Raw genomic sequence first — 24,537 nt, 5'->3', positions numbered from 1 at the left:
ACAACTGCCCAATCCAGAGGACGATCAGCAAAGATCCACAAATTCTAAAGCGGTCAGTAAACCCGAGAGGTTGGGGGCATTTTATAGGGGCATTTCCTGCCGGTGATCACTGGACCTTACTGCCCCGGGGCACAGTAATGCTTCCCCTAAACACTACAGCCCACCTACTGCACATTTCCAGTCTGGGTGCGGTTTATATGAAAGACATTGGAAGGGGTGCGAAATAAAATGAGAAATGTGTGTACAGTGCGTGAGAAAAGATTACACATGGCGCTGGCAGGCCGGGCCCTTACCAGATCCAATTTTAATGAGTCCATTGTGCTGGATAAAGATGGTGTCACAGGTGAGGTTCCCATGGATGATCGGAGGGTCACAGGAGTGCAGATAACTGTGGGGAAACAGATAAATGGGGTTCAGTGTGGTTCCGCTTTGTTCTGCCAACTGCAATGCATTGTTATTGACTAAATATGATGATTGGCAGGTTCACTGACCAATGCTGATGTGTGGGAGGAGGTGGCTCAGAGTACCTACATCCTACAGAAGGTGGAGACTTCCCTAAAAGATTCCCAGGCTTTGGAGCCCAATGTACAGGGATTGTATAGGGATGTAAAATCAGCTTCAGCTATTGAGGTCTGTAAACCACAAGCTTTACAGCAAGGAAGCTAAGGAGAATTGAAAAATGCAAATATAAATGTAGAGTGCCACCTGCTGGCTGCAAACCTAGTAGCCGACCCAAAGAGGTACAGATCACGGTACAGGGGTAGATCACGGTACGGGGGCAGGAGGGTAGGTGTGGGTAGATCACGGTACGGGGGCAGGAGGGTAGGTGTATGCCCTTTTTGCTTTTATTTTAGCACATTTGACTTTGCATTTGAATTGGGCCGTCTGGCGATGAAAGAAAAACTTCCAGAGATCCACCTGAAATATGCAATGTTCCTGGAGGATGAGGTAACTGGACATAACATTGTGTGTGATTGTATATTCTGTGATCGGAGTGTGCACCACTGGGATAAGAGGCTATAATCCCTGACAGGTGTGTGGTCTTGTGGTTCTCCGGATCTATTGTTCCTCTAGTTCAGTTTTACGTCATATGGTCCTTCAGCTAGGATACTTCAGATGTTGTGGTTCTCCGGATCTATTGTTCCTCTAGTTCAGAACTGTCGGGTCTGTTGTTCCACTAGTTCAGATTTAGTTCTGTTGGCCTTCCAGCTAGGAGCCTTCTGATCCAGTGGTCCTGTAGCTTGGATCCTCCAGGAGCCGATATCTTACTCTGTAGGACTATGAGGGGTTTCACTGCGCCATTCATTGTATAGATCAGGGAAGATAATGTGAACCAAAAGATGTTCTGGCCAGAACAGAACAACTAAAGAGCTTTCTGCTAACAAATCCCTTTTTTTCCCTCTATCCTCACTGTGGTTGACTTTTCTGCAAATTACTCTTTTCATAGGGAAAGTTCAGTGAAGCTGAAGCTGAGTTTGTTAAAGCCGGAAAACCTAAAGAAGCCGTTCTCATGTAAGTGTCTGTGAAGTCTTTCCTATTGTGTGCTGCTTCCCCACCTCTTAGATTGTAAGCTCTTCAGGGCCTCTCCTCCTCCTGTGTCACTGTCTGTCTGTCACCTGCAATCCCTATTTAATGTACAGCGCTGTGTAATATGTTGGCGCTATATAAATCCTGTTTATTATTAATAATATTATGTGAGCAATCTGTTCCAAGGTGACTTGGTCATCCCTCTTCTATCCCATACATTATAGCTCTGACTTCTCGTTCTCCATGTTCTTCTTCATCTCGACCACCTTCTCTATCTTCTTTATGTCCATTACTATATCTGTCTTTATCTTCTCTGTCTATATTAGTTCTATCATTTTTGTTTTCATTACTCAATCTTCATCTTCCTCTCCTTGATTATTCTTATCTTCTCTGCTCTCTATCATTTCTATCTCTTGTCCTGCCTGTATCCCTGTTCCTTCTATATTTATTCCCTCTTCCTCTTAACCTGTATCATTGTCATCCCAATCCCTTCTATGATCCATATCTGTCTTCTTCATGTCTATTCATCAGTTTCTCCATTCTTGTCTCCTCCTTCTCTCCTTTCCTTTCATATCTCCGTTACTTCTTCTTCTCCCCAATCTCTCTAGCCTTTCCTCCGCCCTTTATCACCATCTTGGTCATGGTTTCCTTCTTCCGTCTTGTCTGTATCTTCATTGCTTCTATGGGCACCTCCATCCTATCTATCCCCATTTCTGTATTTTGCATGCCTCCTGTGTCTCTTTCCATCTCCTCCGTACTCCTCCAATCTCTCTCTTCATCTGCTCTCTCTATTTTCTCTTATCACCTCCCTCTCCATCTATCTGTCCTCTTTATATCCATACATCTGGTGATGGATGTAATGTTCAGGTCATCTCTTCTTATAATATTATCTCTGCCTATTAGGTATGTCCACAACCAGGACTGGGACTCGGCACAGAGAGTGGCTGAGCTGTATGACCCAGGGAGTGTCGGTGATGTTCTGGAGGGACAAGCTCGCTTTGCATTTGAACAGAAAGATTATCAGAAGGCGGAAGCGTTCCTATTACGTGCCCAAAGACCAGAGCTTGCTGTGCGCCATTACAAGGTGACAACTAGTGTGAAAGGAGATCATTTTATGTTGTGTGTGACTTCTGGTGATCTGGGGGGTCAGGGCATGTGCTTTGTAATATTGGACTGCTGGCAGTTTTGATGGAAAATATTAATTCTGATATGATTCCAGGGGAAGTTGTGAATTCCATACGTTGTATGACTACTGGTGGGCTGGATGTGGGTTCTGTGTGCCTGTTTCACGGTTTCTACTCTTCAGGAGGCCGGTATGTGGAGTGATGCCATTCGGATTTGCAAGGAATATGTCCCTGCCATGCTGGAGCAGCTACAAATGGAGTATGAGAGAGAGGTGACAAAGAAAGGAGCCAGGTGAGCTGTTTCGTTCTATATATATATCTGTACATATCAATGGGAGAAGGTGGCTGGACTGCTGGTCACAGCAGGAGGTCATTTATTATATAATCTGCAAAGACTGCTCACTGTCTTCTGTGACCTGCATACTGCTATCTATACATCAATAATGAGAAAAGCTTTTTCCTGCCAGGGGGACGGAAGCATTGATTGAACAGGCTCGCGAGTGGGAGCAGGCTGGGGAATATGCTCGAGCGGTGGACTGCTACCTGAAGGTGAAGGATCTGGATAATGTGAGCCTAATGGAGAAATGCTGGATGAAGGTACGTGGTTAGTGATCACTGACACTGCTCTGTGTATCTTCCTTCTCTCATTCATGGTGTCCCCATTGTTCCTGCAGGCAGCTGAACTGTCCATCAAGTTCCTGGTACCCAGCAGAAGTCTGGAAGTTGGCCGTTTGGTGGGTCCCAAGCTGGTCTCTGCTGGAAGACACAACTCGGTAAGGGCACAGGATGAGCCATTCCAGATACCAATGTGTTACCTGACTTTAGAATATGGAGAACCTACCACAGGAAAAAGTGTGTGGGAAAATTCAGATAAAAGCTGCCATTCTCCAAGATTCAGCTTCTTGCACCAAGAATGGTCTAATATTATTGAAGGCTGAACCTTATTCTGTGTTCTGTGATTCTCCTCCTCAGGCAGCTGAGCTCTATCTGAATCTGGACCTGGTGAAGGAGGCCATTGATGCTTTTATAGATGGAGAGGAATGGAACAAAGCCAAGAGGGTGGCCAAGGAGCTGGATTCCAGGTAATTCCCTGTGAGGGTCATTGTATTTCTCAGGAAGGGTTGTCTACACTTTCCGGATCCATGATTGTGTCATCCAGCTGTAGAGGTCTGCAGGTCATATAATACTGTAAAGCTACGTACACACGGCAAATTTTTCTCGCCCGATAATCGGTATCGGCCAATTATCGGGCGAAAATCTGCCGTGTGTACGACAATGTGCAGAGAGGTGCTGGAGGAAGATGATGTGGAACAGAAAGGTAAAAGGGACAGAAGGGGCAGATTGTGATACACAGAGGAGAATTGGGGTAATGGAAACCCGCAGCATATTGTGGAGGGGGGAGGCTGGAATGGGTACAATATAGGCTGAGGTGTAAAGATGGAAGGGGATGTGGAGGAGATGTGTTTGGTATTGGACAGTGCAGACTAGAGGAGAAGGTTGGGGTGTATAGAAGTATTGCACAGGATGGAGCATAAATCAGAGATGGAATATGATGTAGGGGAGGTGCTCTGTAGTATTGTACATGATGCAATGTGTTGAGGGGGAAGAGATGTGGGTGCACCGGGAACATATTACAGAGATAGTTCCAGCATTCCATAATGACAGCGGTAGGTACACCGGGCACCCCATCATTACCTTTTCATTCATGGTCTTGTGGTTCTTTTTGGTCTTCTTGAGAAATTGTTTGAGACTTCCGGATGACATGTACTCTGTGATAAATATGACCTGTGGGGAGACATCGGAGTGACCCTGGGGAACACAGAACACAACCCCCAAAACATCAGAATACCCCCTGGTACTGTTCACCTACCCGTGCCCGGTTCTCCTTTACGTCTGCCCAGTATTTGTGGAACTTCACAATGTTCAAATGTTCCAACTGAATGAGGTTATCAAACACGGCTTTCACCTTGTCCTGCAGAGGAGGGAAAATACTCAAAATTCATTATTACAGATTAGGAACTACAGTCATTCCTGGTGGTACCCGCCCGCCACCAACCTGGGGCTGACCGGCCCGCCGCCACCAACCTGGGGCTGACCGGCCCGCCGCCACCAACCTGGGGCTGACCGGCCCGCCGCCACCAAAGTCAGCAGATGGGGGTGCAGGTTGGGTAATATTAGAAGCCACACACCCTACATGTGTAGAGAATGTATGAAGATTTACATCAGCTACAACAGTGACACCATGGACTATTTGTGGATAAATACCTCTCGTTACCCCCTTAATCCTCCCTAAACTCAGCACAACCTATAACACCCAGAGCACCCCCCTCCCTGAAGCAAAGCACCAGCACCTCAGAGCCCTTCTGTACAGGGTTTGGGTTGCTGTACCCAGCCCCACCTATAGGGGGAGCCAGCAATCCAGCACACCACCTTGTGGCTGACACCTTGTGCCGGTTTGCAGATTTGACAACAGGCAGCTGCTCAGACACCCCGATCCCTATTGGGCTGCCACAGGTAGATACATCATGTGACCGCTCCCCAGCCATCACCGAACTACAACCTCACCGCCACGCCAACCTTCTCATTTTACAGCCTGAAACTTCTTGTAGAACCTGCTCACCAATGGATAAAAGCGTATTATTCTATAAAAATAGCACCATCATCTTGTGTGGAGTAGTACAAAGAAAACAAACATGGGTGTACAATGAAGGGGTGACACGTCACAGGGACTACACAGCAATTATAGGATACAATAGGGAGTGATCCCTATTATAGGATTTCTATCACAGACATTGAACAGCCAATCACAGGCCCCAAATACTTATTAAGTGTCCAGCAGTGGTACAGGTAGGCGGGGAATTGGAAGAATTCTGTTATAGGGGTGGAGTTACATTGTAAGCACCGCCCCAATGGGTCAGCTGACTGTTTTCTATGCAGTCTCTATTCATGTACGCAATACCGGGGCCCCTATAGGAATCTCACCTCTTCTCGCCTCTTCTGCCAGCGTCCACATGGTGACTCCTCCAGAATCTCAGACTCGTCTTCGCTCTCCTCCTCTTCCTCTTCCTGGGCAGGAGGGGCACTGACCGGAGGGGACATGGAGGCCACGCTCTCTGCTTTGGGGTCAGAGCCGGTGCTCGGGGTCACTTTATTATCTCCCTCTGACATGGCGACACAAATTCTGCCAGAAAGTTAAGGAGAAAAACCTGAAAAACAGAAAATACCCCCACAAGGATCAACAAAATATGAGACAGCAATGAGAATCAAAACAACCCGAAGAACCCCTCCCCCTAATATACAGCAAGATGAGGCCACGCCCACACCCTGAGGGGTTAATGTATATACCCTCACTACTTCCCACCATTCCATATCCCCCTCCTATTGTGTGATACCTCCCCCACCTCCTAGATTGTAAGCTCTTCGGGGCAGGGTCCTCTCCTCTTCCTGTGTCACTGTCTGTATCTGTTTGTCATTTGAAACTATTTATTGTACAGTGCCATGTAATATGTTGGCGCTATATAAATCCTGTTTATTATTATTATTAATAATAATAATAATATTATTAATAATATTATTGTGTCCTAAACTATTTCCTATGGATTTCCTGTCTTACACATCTCTGAAAGTTGCCCCATATTACAGGTCATGACTACGGTCCTGCAACCACAACCATGTGATTTCATCCCCCTAACATGGGCTGTTCATACAATCTTTAGATTCTCCATGTAGTAACCACTTCCATCAATACCCCCCAGGGTGCAGTTGCCTTCTTTTTTTAATGATGCGCTCAGATCTGGGGTACCCACTGTTCTGTCATTACTTCCCTACCCCAACTTCAGGGGGCCCCGTGGGAATCTTCTATACCAGCGGTCACCTACCGGTGGTCCGCAGCGCTGGCCAGTGCACCCCTGAGCGGGGTCAGGAGAAGGACCCTGCTGGGGGGACACACTGGCCAGAGTAGCGAATCGCGTCTCCCAGAGACATTATAGGCTCGGGGCGGTGGGTGGGCTGTCCCTGAACACAACCTGCCCGCTCTCCCATCGCAGACTGCACGCTCCGGAGGCGGTAAATTTAGTGGTCTGTCGGCAACCACGGTTCTTTATTTAAGTTTTAAACCTTCTCCTTGTTCCAGGTATGAGCAGTATGTGGATGAGAGATACAAGGACTACCTGAAGAACCAGGGAAAAGTCGATTCGGTGAGATATTATGTCCAAGCTGCCTATTTCCTTCTCTTTCCTATCTTCCATGCAGTAAAATATTGTATGTATATGTAATAGCTGCCATTGATTATGTGATTATTGCCCTGGCATAGAGCCCTGTACCCCTGGTACTGCCAACATGGCTGTCACTGTTACATCAGTTCATAAAACTATCTGCGAATCCTTCCCACACTTCCACTTCTGAGCCTTTATGTGATCTCCTTATAACCTCTAATCATCGCCCCCTCCACCTCTTCTAGCTGTACAGCCCCCATCTGAGAGACCTTCTAATAATACCCCTCTATCCTAAACTGCCCACCCTTCCCTCACCACCCCTATGTGATCTCCCCCCATACCCCTGATAATGCTTTTTTATCTTATTCTGCCCTCATACCTTCTCTGTCCCTATGAGCTGTGCACCCCCCATCCGAACTACCTAACAGTGACATTTTTCATTCCTCAGCTGGTTGGAGTCGATGTTATGGCTGGTCTTGATATGTATGCAGACCGAGGACAGTGGGAGAAATGTATAGAGATAGCGGCTAAACAGGTAAGGGAGAGGGACTGCACACACCGCCCTCCCGGGGCCCTCACCTCACACTCTCGGTTACACGGTGCACTAGGCCGCGCCTCACTCGGTATTCCCGGTTCTCGGTAGTCCTGTCAGCTGAGGGGTGCAGCGCTGACTAGTGACGTCACACGCAAATGACGGGGAACGCAAAAGCCAGGGGTGGGGCACTATTGGCTCCACCTATCACAGTGACAGAATGTGGGTGTGGGGGGTGTGGCTGAGAACGAGGCGCTGGGAGGACAAATCAGCGACCAATCCTGACAGACACACTGGCCGCCGTCTGAAATACAAACTCCGCCCCTTCCCCATTGCTATATAAACCTGTGACGGATTGTTTTACCACATGGGGGCATTGAAGGGACCTACCTAGTGTACAGCGATAGAGGGCTGGACAGGAGTGCCTAAGCACTGAGGTCACCTGACACACAAGAGATAAAATGTGCAAATCCTCAAAATGAATGACAGATTGTAAAGGAAAGTAAGTCAAACCCCCCCCCAAAAATTTCAAATATATTAATAGCAAAAATTTCAGATCTGAGCATGTAGGCCCCTTAAAGGATGTCGCTGGGTTGGTAAATGGGAATAAAGACAAAGCAGATTTACTAAACACCTTTTTTAGCTCTGTGTACACGAAGGAAAATGGCAGAGCACAAGTCTAAATTCATAATAGCAATGTCACTGCCTTAAATGGGTCACAATGGCTCAGAATTTATATGATTGAGAAACAGCTGGGAAAAATTAAGGCTGACAAAGCACCAGGATCTGATGGACTACATCCACGTGTCCTCAAAGAGCTGAGCTCAGTTATTTCAAAGCCATTATTTCTAATTTTTAGGGATTCTTTAGTCACTGGCAAGGTACAAATGGATTGGTGTAAGGCCAATGTGGTTCTTATTATTATTATTATTATTATTATTATTATTAATAAACAGGATTTATATAGCGCTAACATATTACGCAGCGCTGTACATTAAATAGTTGTTGCAAATGACAGACTAATACAGACAGTGATACAGGAGGAGAGGACCCTGCCCCGAAGAGCTTACAATCTAATAAGTGGGGGAATTTCACACACAATAGGATGGGAGGTATGTAGTGGGAAAAGGAAAGCAAAGTCATTACCAGGTAACTACAGACCCGTTAGTGTAACGTCCAAAGACTTGAGGGGAACTGTGCATGAAAAGGAACCCCCTGGACTGTGTATGGACCAGGAGACTGTGAATGGACGGGAAAATTTTAGTGGGGTGACTGTGCATGGGCGGAAAGACTTGAGGGTGACTGTGCATGGACTTGAACACTTGGGGGGCCAGGGGGACTGTGTATGGATGGGGAGACTGGATGGACGGGAACATGGATGGAAAGACTTGGGGGGGACAGTGCATAGACGGGGAGATTTGCAGGTGACTTGTGTATAGACGGGGAGGCTGTGAATGGACGGAAAGATTTGGGAGGGTGACTCTGCATGGACGAAACACTTGGGGCAGACTGTGCATGGACGGCAAGATTTGAGGTGGGGTGACTGTGCATGGATGGGAAGACTTCAGGGTGACTGTGCACCTGTGTGAGGTCTCCGTATGTTGTGTAATAGTGTCAGCTATGGCTTTTTCTGGCAGACTAGGTATTGTGAAACTTTTAAAATAACCTTTTGTTTATAAACAATGCAAGAAAGCATAATTATGATTCAAACAATATTGACTTGACAATATAGAGACTCTGTGTACACAATAGATTGGACATTTGCTCCTTATTGGTCTTTAAACACCAAAATATAGGCAGATCGTATCAATTATGATTATTAGTATATAGTTACTGTCTCATACCCGACGCGTTTCGCCTGAGATGGACTTCGTCTGGGGATAAAGAGACCTCATGCAAGATTGTGGTCAGAGAAGAAAGTAAATATTCTCATGAAGTGGCCAAATGGTTTTGGATATTTTGATCACCGATGCTTATGTGTGGAAGCATAGAAGATGAATGGAATGTATTTATTATGTACTTTGTATAATAGGGGATGTAGCTAAGTATACAACTTTGATAGGGCAGATATCCGAACGTGAATAAAATATATACGGATTGAATTAACAAATTGTGCGAGGGGGGTTTTGTTATAAATTGTTATAGCCATATTCTAGTGATATCTGTGGTGTTTTCTTGTTGTTGAAATTTTCATAGGTAATATCCATGTACTTTATTTTGTTCCTGATAGAGTAGTGGGATTATATATATTGCTGATTGTTCCACCAAATATGTATCAAGAGAGTGCTTATTGGTCCTGAATTGTTGAAGTGGTTAAGACGTGGAGCAAGCCGGCGGCAGCCGTCTAAAAAACAGATATCTACCTTATGGAAGTTGTATACTTTGAAGCTACATCCCCTAATATACTAAGTACATACTAATTCCATTCCATTCATCTTCCACACATTGGTGATCAGAATATACAAATCCATTTGGCCACTTTATGAGATTGATTACTATCTTCTCTGACCACAATCCTCTAATGCATTGGGGTCTCTTTATTTCCCCTGAAAAAGCCCATATTGGGCGAAACGCGTCGGGTATGAGACGGTAACTGTATACTAATCCTCATAAGTGATACGATCTGCCCATATTTTGGTGTTTAAAGACTGATGAGGTGCATATGTCTAATCTATTGTGTACTCTCTAAATTTCCCTACGGGGTACTATAATGCCTATTGTCCAGTCAATATTGTTTGAATCATAATTATGCTTTTTGTACATTGTTATAAATAAGGGTTATTTTATAATAATTAGTCTGCCAGAAAAAGCCATCTTTTCCTTTCTTTATTCTTATACTAAATTACTAAATGGCTTGGCAACTACTACAGTAGTCTCTATTAGAACTCCTGTGACAGAGAGAGGACCCCAAGGTGCGACTTCATTTTCAGATGTTCCCTAGCTCCCTATGCTGTTTCTTTAGTTCTAGCAGTGTGTGAAATCTTCGGCATTTCTTCCCACATGGCGCTTACTCCTTTATTCTATTACCATAGATTGTAACACTGCGGATAGGAATCCAGGACCAGGAAGTCGGAATCATTCTACCCTGGATGTCAGGAAGTCTGTATAATCCCATCCTTGGTGTCAGGAAGTCTGCATAGTGTCACATTTCCCAGTTCTGTGAATTGTTATCAGACCACAGGGGGGTAGAGATGGCATTCCAGGTGGAGGACAAATGTTTTACGTGCACCCCCCCATTCAGCGATGGGCGTGTCTATTTGATGTAGATGACACCCTTCATGCTTCTCTTGCACCACCTCTCTCTCGTACCCCCCATTGTCCTGTTGTGTTTGTGGTACGATGATGCCCCAGGGTATCAGAGCACTCCTGGGATGTCTGTTTGCTTTGTCTTGGTGTTTGTTGTCACTGATACCTCCCTTTATGTATCCGCATGTTCTGTCATCCCAGTCCGGCCGAACCTTGGACAGTATCAGGTAAGTGGAGGGAGGATAGGTAAGTGTACACTAAATATTGTGACCAGATAGGTAAGTGTGTTTTGTTACAGACCTGGCTTGTCCCTTCTGCAATAAATACATTATGGTTTGTTTTTTTAAAGTTTAGTTCCTCCTTAGGAGGCCCAGGCGGAGAAAAAATATAAATCTGGCTCTGAGTGGGTGGGCTTATAGGAGGGGTTATGCAAATATCACAACACCTAATAGGTGGTTATCAGTCTGGGGGAGTGGCTGTACCCAGCCTGCTGAGCTTCCATGATTGGAAGAACTGAAATCCAATGGTTGAAAGTGGTAGGGTCAGTCTGGCTGGGGAGGGAGGAGCTAAATGAGGCTGCATGTCCTCCAATCAGGAAATGAGGTGGAGCTCTAACTGAAGGCGAGGCCAGGAAAGAGAGGCTGGGTGGGGCAGATTTAATGAAGAGGAGGCTGAACAGGAGGCCAGAGGGCAGATTTATTGAGGGATAGGCCAAGGGGCAGATTTTAATGAAGGGGGGCCCAGGAGGCAGAATAATTGAAGGGGAGGCTGAGGGCCAGATTTAATGAAGAGGAGGCCAGGGGGGGCAGATTTAATGAAAGGGAGGCCGGGGGGCAGATTTAATGATGAGGAGGCTGGGGGTGGGGCAGATGATGAAATGATGGATTTGGTTGTCATGTAGATTGATATTCGGGGTAACCTTGCCAGTAATACAATGCCCCCCTCCCCCAATAAATGAGACTTCACCTGGTATCATAATGTTTTTATTACAATGATCTCACTGGGGACACGTGACCCCCATCTACATCATCAGACCCCCCAACAGATATCAGCTGACTCCAAGCCTGGGGCCCTCAGAATTCCTCCCTGTAGGTTGTGGGGCCGATGTCTGAGATGTCAGTGCAGTACATCCAGAGTGCACAGGAAGTTATCAGCTCAGTGGATTTCTGGCAGGATCACCAGGTCCTATTCGTATATACCAAACACTCTAATAGAATATGTACAGAGCAGAGGGGTGATATGAGCGGAGTGCCCCCTCAGGACTCACATGTGTTCATTACAGCATTTTATATAACAAAAACGGGGCAAGAAGGGGGATAAACCCCAAACCCCTCCGAAGACCAAAACTACAAATATTTTATAAACAAAAAAAATAAACCAAAAAGCTCTCTGCTGAGAATAAACTCCGGGGGGGGGGAGGAGAGATCTTCATCTGCCCATCATACCACCCCGGGGTCACAGGGGGGGGTAATATACACCAATCACAGCGGGAGGTCACACCAGGGAAAGCTGCAGAAAGAGGAGTATGACATAGTGATCACTCCGGGGACACAGAGGGGAAAGGGGGGTATAGTGATCACCCCGGGGACACAGAGGGGAAAGGGGGGTATAGTGATCACCCCGGGGCACAGAGGGGAGGAGGGTATAGTGATCACCCCGGGGACACAGAGGGGAAAGGGGGGTATAGTGGTCACCCCGGGGACACAGAGGGGAAAGGGGGGTATAGTGATCACCCCGGGGACACAGAGGGGAAAGGGGGGTATAGTGATCACTCTGGGGACACAGAGGGGGGGTATAGTGATCACCCCGGGGACACAGAGGGGAAAGGGGGGTATAGTGATCACTCTGGGGACACAGGAGGGGGTATAGTGATCACCACGGGGACACAGAGGGGGGTATAGTGATCACCCCGGGGACACAGAGGGGAAGGGAGTTATTGTGATCACAAAAAGTCAGATATTTATTAGCTGGAGGGGGGAAATTAAAAAAGTCACATCTTATATTCTCCCCTTTATAAATAGACCCCATAATATTACACCCCCTGGGCACCCCCACAGGTACCCCACTAGACTGCCCCAAGGTCGCCATGTTAGGGAGTTGCAGTTCTTTGCCTTGCAGCAGAATCTGTAAGAGAGAAAATGGAGGAATTATGAAAACATTCGGGGACACCCCATCAATCTCAGACATAGAGCTAGGTCAGCCTTTCCCAACCCCCGAGGATTTCTTTATACATTTCAGGTCTTGGGGATCCCCTGCTAAAGCCAGTTTATTGGGGGTCAGTGTAAAGAAATCCCGCCCCCCGGTGGTGGCTGATGGAAAGACTCCTCCTTCCCCAGTGGTGGCCGGAATAGTCTACCAAGTGGTGTCGCCCCATAACTACTTTGGCATCATCCAATGGGAGGTCAACCAGCCATGATTTAAGGAACCCCTATTAACGTCTGGAGGAACCCCGAATTAGAATAGCTGAGATTTAGATCTCACCGTCTGTAGGCTCGCCTCTCTCTTCCTCCGTTGTTTCTGATTCTTCTGCATCAAAGGCGTCATCCTCATCCTCTCCCTGCGTACCTGATGATAAATATGTGTGGAATTAATGCCACTTGTGTTTCTTGTAACGATTCTTTTCCATTCCCAGCACACAAATAACAATCATTATGATGATTTCTGGGCTCTCCGCATACCATAGGTACACTGACACATACCATATGGGGGGCCCAATACTTATCTCGGGGCCCCAGCCTAATACCAAAATATACAAGATATGCTTGTTTCACAAATTCTGTAATGTTGAATAATAATAATGTATGAATAAAAAGAAGGCAAATGAAATTCCGATTCCTGTATCACAAGAACTAGAGCCAATTCAATGAAACTGATGTCATTTCTGGATTCAGCAGACCTGAGATACACTAAATATCATCTCTGACCATGTCTAAACCCCACAGTCCCCCTCATATTATAGATATCACCCCCCCCCTATATTATTGATATGAGCCCCCCTATATTATAGATAAGACCCCCCATTATATAGATATGAACCCCTCATACTATAGATATGACCCCCCTATAATATAGATATGACCCCCCCTATATTATAGATATGACCCCCCCATATTATAGATATGACCCCCCTATAATATAGATATGACCCCCCCCATATTATAGGTATGACTTTCTCCTACAATCATTTCTATTTTTCTTTCAATCCTTCATGTAAAGTTTTCCTCCATCTCACCCCCATGGATGTACTTATGACCCCTCACCCCCAAAGGTCAGAGCATATACAGGGGGGTGTTAGCTGTCTGCCCCCCCTCCAGCCATATTTATTGACCCCGACATACCTGAACAAAATTCAATGGTTCTTAGCATCTCAGACACACAGTCCACGTTGACACAGAAGTGGTCCATGTTCTCATATCCGGGGTCAGGCCGGTCTATCGTGGAGACCTTGGACATGTCGGTGATCCTGGAGATAGAATGAAGAGAAATATGGAGAGCAGTACACAATAGGGAAGACCCCAGGCGGGCACTTGCCCCAAATGCTGGACTTCCCCTTCTATGGCTGGGGGAATATATATCACTATGTGGGGTATATATCACTGAGCACCCTGGAGGACTTCATGCCACCCAACATGGACGTAGGTAGGTGATGCTCAACATTTGGTGTCAGTTCTGGCACCCAAAATGCCGGAGGCAGCCATTCTACTGGCAAAAAAAGGGACAGTCACAGTGAGCGTGGCCTCCAATGATCAGGACACATCACATGCCACCAGCCCATTGGCTACCTCCAGGGAGTGTGGTAAGACACAGGGAACCCATGTGGACAAAGTCTTATCATTACAGCACCAAAAACAAATTGGGGTCTATTGTGTGGGTGAGGTGCCCATCCCCAAATCATCACCACCTGTTTTCCCTATATTAACCCCTGACTCAAGGGGCAAGTAGTACCATCACATTAATGGGATGCCCCCAAGAGCTGAGAGCAGAAGGGATGGCATCTGACGTAGGACTGACCAGGAGCAAGAACAGAAACCCAGGAAGGATAAGGAAACCAAAGGATGGGCAGGTCAAAGGTTACCAAGAGGTCAGGAGAGTGGTCAGAACACAAGTCCTTGTATCAATGGGGTCAGAGGTGAGCGGGTGGTGAACCTCAAGCAGAGGGTGGACAGCAGCTAGAAGGGCCAGGCAGTAAGTGGTCATCAACAGAAAACTACAGAAACATGTTCAACAAGAGTGAACCACATCATGGGCATTGGGCTGTGGGCCAATCCGATCCCCCAGCTATAATGCTCGCCCACCACACATAGTAATCAGCATGGTGCCACCAGCCACAGAACAAGCGTTCACCAGAAGAATGGGTCAGGTAAGTACTGACAGTCAAATATATCTTTAGCTGTCAATTAGACTTTTATAGATATCTGAAATGAGCACACGGCTCATACTTACTTTTTTATCAGCTCTTTGGCTTGCTGTGGAAAGAAAAAAAAAGTCAGATCCTCAGATATATAACTTTTCACAATTCTGTCATCCAACAAAAGTCCCCTTCAGCCATAACTCCACTTCAAACCGTCAGTAGATGCAGAGTGGAGCGACCAAATCTTTCTAGATTTTATTTTACAAGCTTGTGGTATCTACTGGGCTCCTCAGGGGTGGGACCAATACAAAGGATCCACCCCCTAAGGGCTTTAGAGGTTTTCCTTAGCTTAGAGTGTCTCTTTTAGGGCCTCCCTAATGTATAAACCCACAGGAGCAGATTAGAACCCTCTCAGAACCCATGAAGGTGCAATAACACCCACAGAGGCAGATCGGAACCCTCTGGGGCTTGTACCCTCTATGACCACAGACAGGGCATACACACATTTTTACCCCCCCCACACACACACACACACCTGAATATTCCCCTAATAATGAAAGAATAAAGTAGGTCTGAACCTGCAGGAAGGCAGCCATCTGCGGCTCATCCATGGACTGTATGGAAGTCTCGACAAGCTTGGAAGTGACCTCCAGGTGGTCGCCATGTTTGCGGATCAGCCCACGCACATACTGCAGCTTCTCCTCCTGCTGCCGCGCGATCACCTGCAATAATTCCTTCTTCCTCTCCTCCAGGATATTATAGAGAGAGTCAAATCTCTGACTCAGGTGCTGCTTCTGCCTGCGACTGTTGTCCTGCACAAGAGAGAGGTGTTACATAGCTCATGTGATATTCACCGGGGTGAATATCCAAAGATGGAGGGTGAATGATTCTCTAGAGCTGCCCCGACTCTCTGGAATGGTCTCCTCGTCCTATTCGGCTTGCTCCTACTTTCTGCTCATTTATAACCCAACGCTTCCCCCTCACCTACCCGTCTTCTTCTGTCTCCTAAACCCTCACTACTCCCCACCATTCCATATCCTCCTCCTATTGTGTGACACCTCCCCCACCTCCTAGATTGTAAGCTCTTCGGGGCAGGGTCCCCTCCTCCTCCTGTGTCACTGTCTGTATTAGTCTGTCATTTGTAACCCCTATTTATTGTACAGTGCTGCGTAACATGTTGGCGCTATATAAATCCTGTTTAATAATGTAATAATAATAACATAGACTGGTGTGACCCCGTCCACCAACCACAGATATGAATTGTGTCCCCAGTTAGGGCTCTCAAATATCCCCAGGAAGTACCTTCTGCCTTTTGTAGATGCTGGACAAAGGGGCCACTTCGCAGTCCTTGTGGGCCCCAAACACCTTACACATAGAACAGGTGGGCACCTCACAGGTCAAGCAATAAATGTTGATTTTCTCATCCTCGTGTTCTTCACACATTAAGTGTTGTTCTGTCTTTGTGTTCAGAGGTCTGGACAAAAGAAAAGACAAAATGATGAACGGACCGCGCCGACCCATCCCCCCCCAATAACCAAAATTCTGTTGCTGTATACGGAATACGGATTGGCTTGGCTGGTCAATAGATCTACCTGGAGGATTCCTGCTTGTAGATGTCTATGATGTTTTCCACCAGCAGGTTCCTCTGCAGTCCGTACACTCCATGTCTATCCAGGACCACCTCATGGCGGCAGGATGGGCAGCGGAAACGCCCCCCTGAGGACACCGTGCTGGAGCCGCGGGACTGCCACAGTGGGTTGGAGGCCTGGAGATAGGAAAACAATTCATTAGTGGGTGGCCGGTGGGTGTATTGTTAGTATGGCAGTCGTCATTCACTCATCAACTATTAACCACCCATCAATCAACCAACAACTTTCAATGTACCATCAACCACCCATCAACTATTAACCACCCAACATCCATCAACCAACCAACGACTTTCAATCTACCATCAACGACCCAACACCCATCAAACAACCAACAACTTTCAATCTTCCATCGACATCGCATCAACTATTAACCACCCAACATTCATCAATCAACTAACAAGTACCAGTCAACCACCCAACACTCATCAATTACCCAACAACTACCAATCAACCACCCAACACCCATCAATTAACCAACAAGTACCAGTCAACCATCAACCACCCAACAACCATCAATTAACCAACAACTACCAATCAACTATCAACTACCCATCAACTATTAACCACCCAACACTCATCAATTACCCAACAACTACCAATCAACCACCCAACACCCATCAATTAACCAACAACTACCAATCAACTATCAACCACCCATCAACTATTAACCACCCAACACTCATCAATTACCCAACAACTACCAATCAACCACCCAACAACCATCAATTAACCAACAACTATCAACTACCATCAACCACCCAACAACTATTAACCACCCAACATCCATCAACCAACCAACGACTTTCAATCTACCATCAACGACCCAACACCCATCAAACAACCAACAACTTTCAATCTTCCATCGACATCGCATCAACTATTAACCACCCAACATTCATCAATCAACTAACAAGTACCAGTCAACCACCCAACACTCATCAATTACCCAACAACTACCAATCAACCACCCAACACCCATCAATTAACCAACAACTACCAATCAACTATCAACCACCCATCAACTATTAACCACCCAACACTCATCAATTACCCAACAACTACCAATCAACCACCCAACAACCATCAATTAACCAACAACTATCAACTACCATCAACCACCCAACAACTATTAACCACCCAGCATCCATCAACCAACCAACGACTTTCAATCTACCATCAACGACCCAACACCCATCAAACAACCAACAACTTTCAATCTTCCATCAACATCGCATCAACTATTAACCACCCAACATTCATCAATCAACTAACAAGTACCAGTCAACCACCCAACAACCATCAATTACCCAACTATCAATCTAGCATCAACCACCAATCAACCATTCTCCTCCCAACACCCATGAATTAACCAACAACTACCAATCAACCATCAACCACCCAACACTCATCAATCAACCAACAACTATCAATCTACCATCAACCACCCATCAACTATTTACTACCCAACACCCATCAATCGACCAACAACTATCAATCTAGCATCAACCACCCATCCACCATTCTCCTCCCAACACCCATGAATAACCCAACAACTACTAATTAGTTGATGGGTGGTTGATGGTAGCATCAACCACCCATCAACTATTAACCTCCCAAGACCCATCAATCAACCAACAACTATCAACCAGAATCAGCTTCCTTGTAACTATCATATAAAGGAACGTTCTTCCTTCTGACCACCATTTAATGGCTTCTGTTGCTGCATCCGCAGTGTTATATTCAGGCTTTGTCATTTACATAAAGAGGACCTGTCACTGAGAGATGATGTGGGCTGCCATGTGACTGTCTGGATTGGCACAGAAGACTTGTGGTCAGTGTGTGTCACTGCATGTAAACACACAACACATTGGCTTTCATGGACCTGCGATTTGTCTTGATTACATATTACCGCTGGTCAATAATAGGAAGCATTGTCATTGTCTGGGGTTTTACTGCCCTTACCAACCACCAGCCAATCAGAATGCTATCTATTGACCCTACTAACTGATGTCATCCCAAGGCTGGGGGCAGCAGTGACATCATCACCCCTTCCTATGAGCCCGGGATTTGTAGAGCAGAAAAACGTAGAGAAAGGTCCAAATGCATTGGCAATGTATGTCTGTATTGTAGCAGAACCTGGGCCCTAGGGGCCAGTAGTGTCAGTCACACACAGGAAACAAGCATGCATGCAGCTCAGTGATACAGAAAGTATTATGGGCTGAGAATCAGAACACCGGGCAGGTGGCAGGTCCACCTAAAATATCCATGTAAGACTGGGGTGACAACACTGCTGTGCAATTTCAATTTACAACAGTGTTGTCACCCTGTTAAAGGAAGTGGCCTTGTAATTGGCTGGTGGTTTTACCGCCTCTGGCAGGATCAACAGATAATAAAACTTATACAGGAGAAGGATGGATGGGGGGGGTAAGTGATGAGTTATTACCAGCGACCCCCCCATCCCACGACAGTACCTGGAAGATGTCGTTGGCACACTTGCGGCACAGGTTATGCTGGCAGGGCAGGATGACCACGGGTTTGGTGAACATCTCCAGGCAGATGGGACATATCAGCTGCTTCTCCAGGTTGTCCATGGTCTGGGTGTCCCCCCCTAAAGATTTGAACCCTACGGCAAAATTCATTCCCTGGCAGGAGGCAAACCACAAGGGCGAGCTGGACGGGCCGGTCGGTGGTCAGTTTGGTGGGCGCACACTGGGCACAGACTGGGCACACACTGTTCCTGACTATAGAGGGTCCGATCACTCAGCGATTGGGGAGGGGGAATCTTTAACCCCCTTCTTGCCAAGGGCTTATTATGGCCCTGACCCACTGTCCCTGCTATACCAGGCCGGCTGCCCAGACAGTGTTAATGGAACCCATGGGAGGGGTCCGGGAGAATTCCTGGGGGTATTTTTAGCTTTTTGGATAAGATGGACCCCTGATGGGAGGAGGAGGGGGACACGCAGCTGTCATACATTGCAGCAGGTGACACTGACTCACACAATGACTCGCAAAAATAACAAAGACACAAATACACTTCCACGTCCCCGGGGACACGCAGCTGTCATACATTGCAGCAGGTGACACTGACTCACACAATGACTCGCAAAAATAACAAAGACACAAATACACTTCCACGTCCCCCCAGAGGAACACAAAACATTCACCCATCATGGACGGTGAATCCACGTATATTTACCATGGAAATGATAGACGGTGACCGATTCCTCCGTCACTCAGGAATTCCAATAGTATGATTGTCACAGAGAGGGGAAATCTTCCAATGGGGACACCTTGCATTGAGGAGAGGAAATCTTCCAATGGGGACACCTTGCATTGAGGAGAGGAAATCTTCCAATGGGGACACCTTGCATTGAGGAGAGTGAGAGGACTTTGCATTGAGGAAGTAAAAATTCCCTGAGGGGACACAAACAGGAAAATTAAAACCTAATAAAATCCCAAATAAGAAAATAATATCTATATATCTATGTAGTAAACAGAGCTGTGTAATATGTTGGCGCTATATCATTAATAATAGTACAAGAGCCATGTGTGTTCTTATTTGAACCTTGAAATACTTTGTGTATTTCTTTCAGATCTGCCGGCAACCAATGGGGCCCTTCCTGAAGACCAGTCACTGCTGCTCTCTCTTCTTGTGCAGGGTGACTGGTCTGATCCCCACCCCCTTCTGTAGATAAATGCAAAATTTAGTAGGTGGGGCCAGTGAGGTCCCTCCCACAGCTCAGTTGCCTCCACCGGCATTGGATCTGATTTATCAAACCTCTCCAAGACTGGAAAAGAAGTATCATGGCTGAACCTGGGAGATCCAGCAAATCTGGATGTGGTCCAGGATTGAAAACATGTGCCAAACAGTAGCAAATTTTAGGAAATCCATTCCAGGTTTGCTGGATCACCCAGGTACTCCCATGATAGTCTGTCTTCTCCAGCTATATAGAGGTTTGATAAATCAGGCCCCGTGTTGTTACTGCCACTTTCACAAAGTAATATCTGGGTTTGCAAAAGCAGTCAGTAGGACAGCCAGGCTGGGGAAGGAGGGGGCTAGATGATGAGAGCTGTCCTCCAGGAAATGAGGCAGAGCTCTGTCTAACTTTCTGCAGCTTCTAATAAAAATTGTGTGAAGTTCACATTTTGCGGGGAAATCACAGGAAGCAATTTTAGTTTAGGAGCGGAGACTGTAAAAATGTTCAACTGTGTGTGATCTGATTCAAAAAAGCACAAATTTGTCTTTTATTGTTACATAGTGTGTCATGGCCTAGAAAAATCACCCCAAATGCCCCGATATCTAATGAACATGACCATAATCAAGTTTCCATTCCCCAGATCTTATACCAACATGACCAGGAACAAGTCCCCAATCCCCAGATCTCCAACAGATCTCCAACAACGTGACAAGGAATTAGTCCCCAATCCCCAGATCTCCAACCAACATGACCAGGAACAAGTCCATAATACCCAGATATCCAACCAACAAGAACGGAAACAAGTCCCTAATCCTCAGATCTCCAGCTATCATTACCAGGAACAAGTCCCCAATCCCAAGATCTCCGAACAACTGGACTAAGAACAAATCCCCATTACCCACTTCTCCAACTAACAGAACCAAGGAGAAGTTCCAAATCCCCGGATCTCCAACCAACATGACCAGAAACAAGTCCCCAAATCCTTAGATCTCCAACCATCACTAGGAAAAAGTCCCCAATCCCCATATCTCCAACCAACATGACCAGGAACACGTTGCCAATCCCCATATCTCCAACCAACATGACCAGGAACACGTTGCCAATCCCCAGGTCTCAAAACCACATGAACAGGAAGAGGTCCCCAATCCCCACATCTCAAACCCACATGACCAAGAACAAGTCTGCAATCCCAAGAACTGCAACCCACATGACAAGGAACAAGCCCCCAGATCTTCAACCAACATGACCATGAACAAGTCCCTAATCCCAATTTCTTAAACCAACATGATCGGGAACAAGTCTCCAGTCCCCAAATCTCCAACCAACATGACAAGGAACAAGTTCCCAATCCCCAGATTTCCAACCCACATGACAAGGAGCAAGTCCATAATCCCAAGATATCCAACCAACATGACCAGGAACAAGTCCCCAATCAACAGATCTCCAACCAACAAGACCAAGAACAAGTCCCTAATCCCCAGATCTCCAACTATCTTTACCAGGAACAAGTCCCCAATCTTTAGATCTCCAACCAACATGACCAGGAACAAGTCCCCAATGACAAAGTCCCTAATCCCCAGATCTCCAACTATCTTTACCAGGAACAAGTCCCCAATCTTTAGATCTCCAACCAACATGACCAGGAACAAGTCCCTAATCTCCAGATCTCCAATGAACATGACCAGGAACAAGTACCCAGTCCCCAGATCTGCAACCAACATGACCAGGAACAAGCCCCCAATCCCCAGATCTCCAACCAACATAAACAGGAACACGTCCCCAGATTTCCAACCAACATGACCAGGAACAACTCCCCAATCCCTAGATCTTAAACCAACACGATCAGGAACAAGTCCCCAATCCCCAGATCCTAAACCAACATGATCAGGAACAAGTCCCCAGATCTCCAACCCACATGACCAGGAGCAAGTCGCCAATCCCCAGATATCCAATCAACATGACAAGGAAAAAGTTCCCAATCCCCAGATCTCCAACAAACTGGACCAAGAACAAATCCCCATTACCCAGTTCTCCAACCAACAGAACTCAGGAGAAGTTCCCAATCCCCAGATCTCCAAGCAACATTACCAGGAAAAATTCCCAGATCTCATACCAAAATGACAAGGAACATGTCCCCTATCCCCAGATTTCCAACCAACATGACCAGGAACACGTTGCCAATCCCTAGATCTCAAAACCACGTGCCCAGGAAGAAATCCCCAATCCCCAGTTCTCAAATTCACATGACCAGGAGCAAGTCGCTAATCCCAAGGTATCCAACCAACATGACAAGGAAAAAGTTCCCAATCCCCAGATCTCCAACAAACTGGACCAAGAACAAATCCCCATCAGCCAGTTCTCCAACCAACAGAACCCAGGAGAAGTCCCCAATCCCCAGATCTCCAAGCAACAATACCAGGAAAAAGTCCCCAGATCGCATTTCAAAATGGACGAGGAACATGTCCTCTATCCCCAGATCTCCAACCAACATGACCAGGAACACGTTGCCAATCCCTAGATCTCAAAACCACATGACCAGGAAGAAATCCCCAATCCCCAGTTCTCAAACTCACATGACCAGGAACAAGTCCCCATTCCCCAAAACCGCAACCCGAACAAGTCCGCAATCCTCAGATCTCCAACCAACATGGCAGGGAAAAAGTCCCTAATCCCCAGATCTCCAACTATCTTTACCAGGAACAAGTCCCCAGTCTTTAGATCTCCAACCAACATGACCAGGAACAGGTCCCCAATCTCCAGATCTCCAATGAACATGACAGGGGAACAAGTACCCAGTCCCCAGATCTGCAACCAACATGACCAGGAACAAGCCCCCAATCCCCAGATCTCCAACCAACATGACCCCCAGATCTCCAACCAACATGACCGGGAACAAGTCCCCAATCCCCAGATCTCCAACCAACATGACTGGGAATAAGTCCCCAATCCCTTAGATCCCCAAGCAACATGACCATCACAAAAGCACTTAGTTATGTACAAAAAGAATTTAACAAAGACCCCCCCCCCCCCAAAGTGTTTTGCCAAAAAGTGTAAGGTAAGATGGGATTGGCTACCTTGTCAGGTAACATCTGTAATGTCAGACAGATAATATCAGATAAAAGAATCCCAGAATTCTCTGTATGCTTTATCTATATTTTCCTCTAAGAAGCCTTTCTCCAATCCCAAGGCCTCAGGGTGTCTGGTGGTCCGCAAAGATAATTTGGATGGTCCACAGAAATATTTGGACAATATGTACAATTTTTAGGGTTTATTATTTAAACCAAAAATATTATTCTAATAAATTCTTATATTCTAAATGACAATTTTTGCCTTTATATTGCACTAAATTCACTGTATTAGATAAGATGATGCAGCTAATGATAATAGTGACAACAGTAATACTTCACCTAACCGTCAGCTGATCAATGAATCAGAGCCGCCACAGTCCTTGCCAGGCACGAAGATCATCATTTTACAAATGGATTTATCTTTTTTAAAAAATCATATTTATGCTCCACAGGATTTCAAGATATGAATTTAGTGGTCTGAGAGGTCTGAAAGGTTGGCGATTGCTGCTCTAGAGGGGGTAATGCCAATTGTGGTGTGAGCCCTATGAAGGTGCAGAATCTAAGCAGCAGCCCCTAGAGGTGGGGATGTTGTACTGCATGCTGTTGCTTGGTTGTGGTCCTTGGGCCTTTGGCCCTCGGGGTTGAGGCGGGCAGCAAACTGGATCAGGATCAAAGCCAGGGGTCAAGAAGCAGAAAATCCAGAAAATAAACACTGGTGACTCGGGGGTCACTGAAGGTAGGGGAACACAGGATACACGGGAATGGACAGGAGGGGCAGGTGACACGGAGGTTACAGCAGACATTGGGTAACATTGTGGTGTATGTAAGAAAAAATGTAGGTGCAAGGACATGTGTGGCTAACACTTCCAAAACTGTCATCGCCATGGCATCATTACAACATAAAAAAATCCTACCCATCAAAACGCACCTCCCTGTTACACGTGGCTTTACCCTTCCTATGCCTGAACTCCTATTTCATTTTGGGCATGTTCAAATCATAACCTAGGGATAAAACTTTGGGGGATGTTATCCACAGACGCTCCCCACTTGTACCGACACTTCATACCCACCTACCCACACCACCTCATACAGGGGGGCACCCCTCATATAATAGACAGGTCCTCATAC

At 46.3% G+C, this 24,537-nt stretch overlaps 2 protein-coding genes and 1 long non-coding RNA gene across 3 annotated transcripts in view; 1 reads left to right on the top strand and 2 right to left on the bottom strand.

Annotated features, from left to right (window-relative positions):
- Positions 1-7,508, top strand: part of LOC140328796 (intraflagellar transport protein 172 homolog) — a 32,369-nt gene extending 24,861 nt beyond the window's left edge. Inside the window, 10 exon segments of the mRNA XM_072408643.1 lie at positions 482-596; positions 819-948; positions 1,448-1,512; positions 2,431-2,611; positions 2,834-2,943; positions 3,119-3,248; positions 3,326-3,424; positions 3,624-3,733; positions 6,784-6,847; positions 7,314-7,508. Coding sequence (XP_072264744.1) covers positions 482-596; positions 819-948; positions 1,448-1,512; positions 2,431-2,611; positions 2,834-2,943; positions 3,119-3,248; positions 3,326-3,424; positions 3,624-3,733; positions 6,784-6,847; positions 7,314-7,508 — 1,199 coding nt within the window.
- Positions 4,369-4,787, bottom strand: LOC140327946 (uncharacterized). The gene is made up of 2 exons (XR_011920186.1): positions 4,522-4,787; positions 4,369-4,436 (listed from the first exon to the last, which is right to left on the bottom strand). It is a non-coding gene; the product is annotated as an uncharacterized lncRNA (long non-coding RNA).
- Positions 7,509-11,610: 4,102 nt separating the features above from the next.
- On the bottom strand, positions 11,611-19,397 carry TRIM54 (tripartite motif containing 54). Its single transcript, XM_072408635.1, has 8 exons — positions 19,115-19,397; positions 16,587-16,759; positions 16,297-16,468; positions 15,573-15,815; positions 15,087-15,109; positions 13,982-14,106; positions 13,125-13,208; positions 11,611-12,767 (listed from the first exon to the last, which is right to left on the bottom strand). The coding sequence occupies exons 1-8, from the start codon at positions 19,280-19,282 to the stop codon at positions 12,733-12,735; spliced, it is 1,023 nt and encodes a 340-aa protein (XP_072264736.1). The 5' UTR covers positions 19,283-19,397; the 3' UTR covers positions 11,611-12,732.
- Between the last annotated feature and the right edge of the window lie 5,140 nt (positions 19,398-24,537).

This window comes from Pyxicephalus adspersus, chromosome 4 (assembly GCF_032062135.1).
Source record: "Pyxicephalus adspersus chromosome 4, UCB_Pads_2.0, whole genome shotgun sequence".
Taxonomy (NCBI): domain Eukaryota; kingdom Metazoa; phylum Chordata; class Amphibia; order Anura; family Pyxicephalidae; genus Pyxicephalus; species Pyxicephalus adspersus.
Note: the sequence above shows the minus strand (reverse complement) of the source record. Positions and strands in the feature narration are given on the sequence as shown.

Coding starts and splice junctions, on each gene's coding strand:
- TRIM54 (XM_072408635.1), bottom strand. CDS start 19,282: ATGAATTTTGCCGTAGGGTTCAAATCTTTAGGGGGGGACACCCAGACC. Junction 15,110..15,572: donor AGATGGCTGCCTTCCTGCAG/GTTCAGACCTAC, acceptor TTCTTTCCACAG/CAAGCCAAAGAGCTGATAAA. Junction 12,768..13,124: donor GAGAGGCGAGCCTACAGACG/GTGAGATCTAAA, acceptor TCTCTCTTACAG/ATTCTGCTGCAAGGCAAAGA.